The sequence below is a fragment of the Mesitornis unicolor genome, unplaced genomic scaffold (genome assembly GCF_000695765.1).
Source record: "Mesitornis unicolor isolate BGI_N332 unplaced genomic scaffold, ASM69576v1 scaffold6129, whole genome shotgun sequence".
Taxonomy (NCBI): Eukaryota; Metazoa; Chordata; class Aves; order Mesitornithiformes; family Mesitornithidae; genus Mesitornis; species Mesitornis unicolor.
Window position 1 is genome coordinate 53,139 of NW_010207983.1, and position 8,961 is coordinate 62,099.

The 8,961-nt window shown below is 45.7% G+C and overlaps 1 protein-coding gene across 1 annotated transcript in view; it reads left to right on the forward strand.

The window, feature by feature from the left end:
• The window catches only part of LOC104546836 (dual specificity mitogen-activated protein kinase kinase 4-like), a gene marked incomplete at its 5' end in the record, with an annotated part of 61,240 nt that overhangs the window by 16,308 nt on the left and 35,971 nt on the right, over positions 1–8,961 (forward strand). The window contains 1 exon segment of the mRNA XM_010192330.1: positions 2,285–2,459. Within this exon segment, the coding sequence (XP_010190632.1) occupies positions 2,285–2,459 (175 nt within the window).

Sequence of the window (8,961 nt, forward strand, 5' to 3'; positions counted from 1 at the left end):
GTTTAATTGCTTTATTTGAATAAATCACGTCAACGTTTGAATTTTTTTAACTTTATAAGAACTTGAATATGAAATCTTGTTTTGAGACAAGAGGTAAAAAGTCTTCGCTCAGAAAATAAGATCTCACATTTCGCCCTCCTGATGACATCTCTCTGTCTTTTTTTCCTGCCTCTTTGAACAAGATTCATCTCTCAATGATCGTGCTTCTTCCTGCCCACTAGCTGGCAGGAGTTGGGTATGAATGCCCATTTGTCAGTGCCTCTTCAGCATGATGCTTGTCACTTACCTTCTTCCATCAAAAGAAGAAACTGTTTTTATGGTACTGACAAAATAGGATGGTGGAGCAGTTAGATAGTGACTGATTCACGCAGCTTCCAACATAAGCTGCCTGCAAGACAGCTGGCAAGTTTGGAGGTCATCTCTTCTCATTTTTGCTTTTTATATTTTCTTTTTTGTCATTTTACTGCCTTATTTTCATTCCTTGCTTTTTAGTGAGTAAATCCCATGGAGGAATCCACTCAATGCACTGTTCACGCTCAAAGATGCGTGAAGAGTGCTAACGAAGAGGTGTCACCTCTGCTTCTGAGCTGTGTCCGTCACATCTGTGCTGTACTGTAGCACTATCAGTAGGTTCCCAAATTATTCCTTAGGGCAGTGGAGGGATGCTGTAGGGAGCAGCAGATTGAAAATCTCAAGCTAGGCAGGTTAGAGAGCGGCAAAGACCAGGGCAGGCACAGCACAGAAGCAGTGAGAGCTTCAGCAAGGCTCTTCATTGAATGAGTGAAGGGTTCAGGACATAGAGCTGCTGAAAGCCCGGGAAGTGCTAAACCAAAGCGTTGCAGAGAACCTGAAGTGCCATAGGTGATGCCACTTGAACCGTCGCTGCTCCAGTCAATTGGTCTTTGGACCTGACCTCATTGCCTTCACAAAACCCAGGTTCCAGATAGAACCTGGTGGAGGTCACATTAGGGTCTACCGCCGCATCCAGCTGGTGATGGTTGCAGCTGCTGGCTGACAAATGGTTGCATTTATCAGCGTGGAATTGGCCGTAACGTGTTTATTCCTCTGACTGATACACTCATTAAGCTTCATGCAGTTGGTCAGATACCTCACGCATGCTCTGCTTGTTTGGCCACACCGTGGACAAGTTGGTGATGACTTGATGAAATGCCCAAGAGAAGTGATCAGAGTCCAAGGGATGAGTTTGACAGAGTCTTCCTTTTACACAGGGTGGTCTGAAGGACCTGTGTGGTTTAATTTCTGCGTGAGATCAGTGTGCCCTGCAGTGGGACCTGTCTTTAATGCTATTAATGCTACTTGAAAGTGGGAAACTGAGGCTTTTGGCTTACTTTACAACTCAAGAAGTGTGAATCAGCTGATTAATTAATGAAAGCCTGAAAATTTGCATGGCATTTTAAGTGTTGGAAATACTTGTGCATTTCCTACTAATTCAGTGATAGCATTGTTGCATATGAACAAGTAATTTGGGGCACCTAAAAACAACTGTTGAACTCTCTTGTCTTACGAATTTTAGACATTGTGCTGCTCCTTACCTGGACAAATCCTGGTGGCCTCAGTCGGAGCCATGTTTGCCCAAGAACATTAACTTAGGTGTTTGGTAAAGACACACTCGAACAGGCAGTTTCTGTTTTCATATATCACAAACAACTTGTCTTGTTTTTTTATAAATATAAATTATTGACTCTTTATTTGTTTTCACATAAATTGATTACCTAAATTGTTGTTTGGGTTTTTTTAATTAATTGCAGTTTTCCATTAAGAGCAAACTCCCTAAATTACCCTTGATTCACACACATTTTGCCTGTGTTGTATAGAAAACCAACTAAAAGGAAGACAGTTGCTGGGAACGTGGTGGTGTAGAGTAGCAGAAGCTTTGGGGTGATGGGGCTGGGGAGTGCTCTTCAGACTCTTGGTTCTGCATGTTACCAGGTCCTGCTTGAAGCCTGATATATGTTGTGCAAAGTAGAAAGAACTGTGTAAATGAGTGATTAGAATGACTCTACTATATGAGACACATTGAATTTACGCCTCAGCTGGAGAAACTTATCCTTAATTGAAGCTGTGGGCAAGTGTATGTCATTTTTGATTTAACATTTTTCCCTCACCCCTGCACCCCCCCACCCCAACCAAAATCCTTCGTGGAGTCAGATTGTTGCTGTAGCCTTTGTGAACCCCTCTCTTCTAATGTTTAATCAAGTTCTGAAAAGAGAAATTTACAGACTATTTAAAATGTGGAAAAATTGCTTCCCAATATTTTTGACAGAGAGAGACTGAGAACACACAGCATTGAATCATCAGGAAAATTGAAGATTTCCCCTGAACAACATTGGGATTTTACAGCAGAGGACTTGAAAGACCTTGGAGAAATTGGACGAGGCGCTTATGGTTCTGTCAACAAAATGGTCCACAAACCCAGTGGGCAAATTATGGCAGTTAAAGTAGGTGATGCCCGTACTTACATTTGTACTTCAGTCCATTAGGGATGAAATGTGATGGAGAATTAATGTTCTTCCATCTAGCACCCATCTACTGCTCTTTTCTATTTATTTCCAGTGTAAAGGCTGCTATTTGCTGAAAATGCATTGTATAATGGGCATTTTGTCAGGTGATTTGTGAAGCTCTCATAATTGCTTGTGCCCTTATGAAAATGCCTATTAGGAACCTACTGTTTTGAGGGGATCACATGTCTCTGGAGACTGATAATGGGGCATGGGCCTTTCACCTCTGGGTCACTGGTTCAGGTACAGCCTAGGTTGGTGGTAGGCACAAGTTGACATCTAATCACTTCTTGGTGTCTTTTGTGAAATAAGGTAGTGACTTAAAATTTACCTTTTATGGAGCATGTGCCCATGGTATAGCCTCACCAGACGGAGCTGGAATGGAGTGAACATCTTCTAAGAAGTGTTTTGCTTTTGCTGATGTATGGTGGAGTGTCTTTGCATTGTGCTTACCATGGCAGACTTGCTCTGGAGCTGGAAAATGTAGTAGTTAACTGTCCATTTTCTACCTTATGCTACCCAAAAAGTCACCTTAAAATCAGAAACAGTATGCAGTCTCACTTTCCAGCTGGGCGGTACAGAGTAATCTTTGTCTTGCCACAGCAGTGCTGCTCACTGGGCATCTCTGAGGAGCTGCTTGTCCATCAGCTGGGTGAGGTGGGCAGCAGCCATTCTCTCTCTCTCTCATCTTTTTCTTTGCTCAATGCTGGCTAATGACATCAGTCTTTTAACTCTGTTGATATCAACTGTAAGTGCTCCCATGGTAGAGTAGAAGTGAGCTGTGTAGATGTCTGTGTTGCTCTTTTCCAGCTCTCTCTGTCTTCTTTGGAATATTCCTTGATCCGATCTGGAAGTGTTCGCTCCTGCTGATCTGACATGCCAGGTAGACATGTCTCAGCCCCAGCTCTAGCTGCTGTGAATATAATTCATACTTGTCTTTAGTGTGTCAGGTTACTGGAGTAACCACAATCCCTTGATTTTCTCCAGTATATATTGACTTTCTCGTAGTGGTGGGATCACTGGCCATGTTTCGAGTGTTTTGGATCACCATGCAGTGGTGTTTCAGCCTGTTTTTGAATCCCTAAAGGTCTCTAGTGGAGCTAGAGGCTCACTGTAGGTAAAGGCTTGTTTCTCTTTGTCGCCTTTGGTGGAACTTGTTGATGAGTTTGCAGATGACAAGTTGAAAACTGTTGGTGTAGTGAAATGATGCCTGAGCACCCCCAGCTTCTCAAACCCAGGGTGTGTGACCTGGGTAATTAGTTTTGCTACAATAATGACAATGGCCTTGGGTAAGAAAAAGGCATACCTAGAGCTGAGAGGTTTTGTTTTCCAAAGCTCTGCTGTAGTACAGCTGTGCTGAGAAGAGCGCTTTGTTGGATTAGCTCACGTCACTGAGATAGAGATGCATCTGCTGGCACAGAAATTCTGTTTTCCCAGACTCTTTGCACAAGGCATGTTCAGCGTTGTAGGACGCTTGTTAACAAGGACCTTGTTATCGTTGAGGGTCTGATGTATGTGCAGCTCCTGTCTGGGAGGCAGAAGGTACCGATGCCATCTTGAAGCACACAGTTGGAGATGGCATTGCACAGCCTGCTGAGCTGGCTTTCCAAGGGAAGAGGTGATCTGAGCCCTAGGGCAGTGCTGGGCTTGGGGACTCACTTTTAAACAGATAAAACCAGTGTCTGAACTTTGCAATGTCAAAGCTGTGCGTTGCGAGGGTGCCATTTTCTTGTATCTGAACCCTCTCCCCTTGGGCATGGCTAGGTCTGCAGGAGAAGGAAGGCTGGAGGGTCTGGGCAACTGCTTCATTACTAAAATGTTAGTGGCAAGGGCTGTTTGTCCCAGTGCAGACATGAAACTGAACAAAGGCAGACCTATGGGTGGAACAGTTAAGTGAGGTCTCCAAGGCAGCAGCAGCTATTCATAGCTTGGCTTTTATTTGAGATTACTTTATTTGAGATGCTGTCATTTGAGATAAGGTTTCAGGACAGGACTGAGCCTGGGCTAGTGACTGGTTCATCCCAAACTACTCAGCCTTTTCTTTCTCAGATTGCTGTTGGAACAGCCAAAGTTGTGCATTGATCTCCTTGCTCCTGCTGTATCTAAATCCTGCCCTATGGGCCATCTGTGTGTGGGGCTGGCCATCTGTGTTTGGGGCTGTCCACCTCCAGCTCTTTTCTGTCTCTCTCAAGCCTGTGGTGTCCAAACAGCTCACAGAGCTGTTGTCTTCTGAAGTCCCAGCTCCCCACCTGCATTCAGGGAAACCAGCTGCTCCCCATGGTTTCTCCTTGCTCTATAGGCTTGAGAAGAAAATGTGTCAGTTCTAGAGGTTTGAAGTCTTGGCTACAGTCTCAATGACACGGGCTTGCAACATGGTGTGGCACCATGCTGTGTGCAGGGCAACAGGAATGCTGCTGCTGCTGTCCCTCTCTCCATTGTTTCCCCAAGAGCACCATCAGTCCAGCAGGCACATCATCCTTGGAAGGACATTCATCTGTAGGAAAGAGCTTCATGGGGGGCCGCAAGCCAAAAGTTGGCTCTTCTGTACTGATGAGTGAAACACAGGCATGGCTCCAGAAGCTGCTGATTAGATGTAGAGCCTTCCCCAGCTGCTCCTCCATCCTTCCTCACCACTACCCGGATTGTCACTACAACTGCTGTAGATTTCCTGCGCAGTCAGGTATCTTCCTCCCTTGCTTCTGGAAGGACCAAGTAGCGTTTGCAGCCACCATGACCTTGTAGCTTGTCAGCCCTCTCTGCCATGGACGGATTCAAATCCTCCTTGTTCTACAAGTGTGCTGCAGTTGTACTGTGAAGAGTGGGTAAAACCTTGCTCTTGCCCTGTGCTGTGGTCTTCCTCTGGCTGATGGCAGCTCCTGCTGCCCCGAGGCAGCCTGGCATCTCTGGCCCTTGTCCTGCTCACCTCTCAGCCTGCGCAGATGCAGCTGCTGGAGCATACCCTCATATCCTATTTCCAGCTCCTTCCTCTGGAGTTCTCTAGCCTGCCATGCCTTTGCATAAGGAACAGTGTTCGGCTGCTTGAAGTGTGGTTTAGCTTAGCTCTCTGCTTTCTCCCTGCTCCTGCTGTCCCCGGGGCTCATAGGCACAGCCTTTGCTACACTTCCTCTCTGTTTTTCTTACCGCTGCGGGAAAATAATTTCTGTGCTGAAATACCACTGAAATAACTTGAGATCTGCAGGTGGAGGCATAATTTTCTTTCATTTTTCCCCTTTTATGCATTTTGGCCTCATCAGCCAATGTATGAATCCTGGCGGATGTAATCCTGGCATCTTTAAAGAGGGTTTCTGGCTGCTTGCATGGGCAGGGCTGCCAGGCCCCTGGATGAGTCAGAAAGCCTTCATCTGTGCTCGAGCATCAGTGGAGATGGAGGAAAATGAGCTTCAAAATGAGCCTTAGCCTGTTGCTGGTGTGAAACTGCTGCAGCAAAGCTTCAGCAGAGGGAGCATTGCTGGGGAGAGGCTGGATGATGGGCTCTGGTCCCCAGTCCTGCTCTTCTCTCTCCTTCAGCCTTTGTTACTCTGTGCCTCTATGAATACCTATTTAAATAACAAAAAGACATTACTTGCCTCTGCAGGAACAGGCTGGATGCTGGAGCTGGCAACAGGTTTGTTTCAGAACAGGCAGTTCCTGACTTTGGTGTGATGCTTTTGCACCCCCTACCCTTTTTGCCATAGCATCTTCCTTTGACTATCAGAGGGAGGGAGACAGAACAAAGGAAAGAGGAATCCAACTCAGAGGATTTGTATTCAAACTTTTCTCATTTTTGCCCCTGGAAAATATATTATGTTTTCCAAATCTTAATAAAATACAATCCCTTTATTCATTAGGTTCCTTCCTCTCAGATCTTCCTAGAGATGCAAATTCCCTGCTTGTTCCAGGTCATCTGGCATTGTGGTCTTCCTCTGACTGGAAAAAGCCCTGTTCATTTTCTTGAGGATTTATTGATGTATGAGGTCAAGACTCTTCAAGGTGGAAAAGAGAGCAGCCCAATTTTGTCCAGTGCCAGCTCTGTCTCTGCAAATCCACAATTGCGAGGCCAGTTTGTGTGTTAACTCCTCACCTCCTTGGCAGGTTTCTCTTCTGGGCTCCTCATTTTCCTTGAAGATGTCCCTGCCTGACTGGCATTTGCCTGCAGCATCGACACCAGCTCTCTGTGATACTGCCTGGTCTGGCTTCCAGTTCTACCCAGTATCCTTTGACTTTGCTTCTGGTTTCTTGTTTTCTCTTCAGTCTGCTTTTGCCCAGTCTGTGGCAGTTCATAGGTGACTTGTGAATAATCTCCCTGGCTGCTTCGCTCTGCAGAGAGCCCTGGACCCTTCTCAGGATCTGCTCCACTGCTACACTCCTGGTTTTATCCCAGAGGCTTCACAGTGTGCGCTGTGTTAGTGTTCCCCAGCCCCCTTTTGTGTTTGCCCTCCAGCATCACCACGTGGTGTTGTCCCAGCTGCTCTGGGCAGTTTTGCATCTTGTTTCATGAGGGTACATGAAATTCGAGGAACGGGACTGTGGCACGTGGGAGGAACCACAGAGAAGCCCCATTTTGTTTGGGTGAAATGGTTTTTCTGGAAAGCTCACCCAGCTTTCCAGGGTTTCTTTCTGTCCTGAGGTTTCCCTCTGGCACTGATGACAGTTCACATTAAAAAGTGCTTTTGAAGATCTTTGGCATACTGTTTTTTTCCAGACTGGTATAAAAATACATAAATAAAAAAAAGACCAGACTGGAACGAAAGCTGGGGACTATTCTCTGTGTTGGAGCAGGACGTTCTGCTTTTTACGTAAATGCTGTACGTAGTACCTGGTGTGGGCTTTATAAGCCAGGGTACTTCAGAAGGCCTCTTGAAGGCTAGAGAAGAGTCTTGTTTGAAGAGTTCGCAAGATAGCAAGTGAATATTTAGAATAGCCAACCGTTAATCTGTTATGTGGTGCCTGTGTGGGGCAGGAGACCAAGCACAGCAGCAATGCCTGGGGCCTGCAGGTGGCTGGCAGGAGCCCCCTACCTCCCACTCCCCCTTGAGGTCTGGGCAGGCCCTTTCTGCCCTGCAGCAGGGAGCACCTCCAGCATTTGGGGTTCAGTATTAGCAGCTTCTGCCAATTTCTTTTCAGCCACGTCAACTGGCTGAAAAATACACGATCGAGAGATGAGTGGAGTGGCTTGTGCTCTGGTTGACCTTCAGACTTCTTGTGGCCCCATGGAAATGTCTTGCACCTCTTTTTAACTGAATTCTTTTTCTGTCAGAAGTGGTTACAGCTAGGAGAGTAAGCCAACTCGGGAGAGGTAATTTTGTCCAAAGTCTTTGCATTTGGTTTTCCCCCTCCCCAAAAGATGTAGTAATTTTCAGCCATAGACCACATTTTCTTTATCTTCCAATACCTGTTGTATAAATCAGCCTAGCTGATTTAGTCCTGTTCTGCAATATTGCCTAGTCTAGTCTCCAGTTCCAGGCAATGTCTTCAGATACTGTTGATGTCTTATTTTCTCTTTAACAGTATTTTTGACCAGACTACAGGTGATCTTCCACTTCTGCTCTAAACTTGTCCTAAAAAAATCAGAGGCATTTTCAAGATAATTGGGTAACTGGAGAAGCTGGCCAAGGCACTGTTTAGAGATACATAAAATTCAGCAGAGGTGTCCATAAAAGATCCCAGTTCTTCCTGGAGAAGCCAGTAAGCTCTGGAGCCATTTCGTGTTCAGAGCACAGTGCCTCCTTCACATCATTTAGCCTTGTAGTCATTGCTTATTCTCTAATCCACAGCTTTAAGCAGATGTTCATGTCTTTGGCTTTCACAGGTTTTCTCTGGCAGCAGTCTTACAGCTGAAATAGGTTGCTAAGTATCAGATATCCCTGAGAGCAAAGATTTAACATTTATTTCTACCTCTATAATCTCTCCATCCTTACCTGGTTGCCTGATAGCCCATAAAAGCCCACTAAAATGACACATTAGTGTGTTAAGCTCAGTCAAGGGGCAAATTCCGCTGTCCTTCTGATTTCCCATATGACTTACAGAGAGAGGTCTTGAGGCTTTCTGCAACCTGACTTTACTGCAAACCATCATTTCTGTTCTTTGCACAAGTAGGCACCCTCTCCCAAGTTGACTCCTTATGGTTTACTGAGCAAAATTTTCCATTTCACTTATCCATTTGGGTAGCTGGCTGAGAGTTGGGGAAACCAGTGATCCAAGCCCTGTTGGTAGAGCACTGGGAAACGAGTGAATGGGTAAGGAAGGGTTAAAAGGAGACAGTGAGAGAGAGCAAGAACCTTGTTACAGGAGGTGGGAAGCTAGTTGTGATCAGTGGAAGACCTGACATACTTCTGTCAGTGGTAAATGTGTTCCGGAAGGGTAGAGAAATACTCTCGTCCTCAGCAGCGAGTGGGCATACTGCTGTTTCCTGCTGCACTGGTGTCCTCAGTCTCTGCAACCG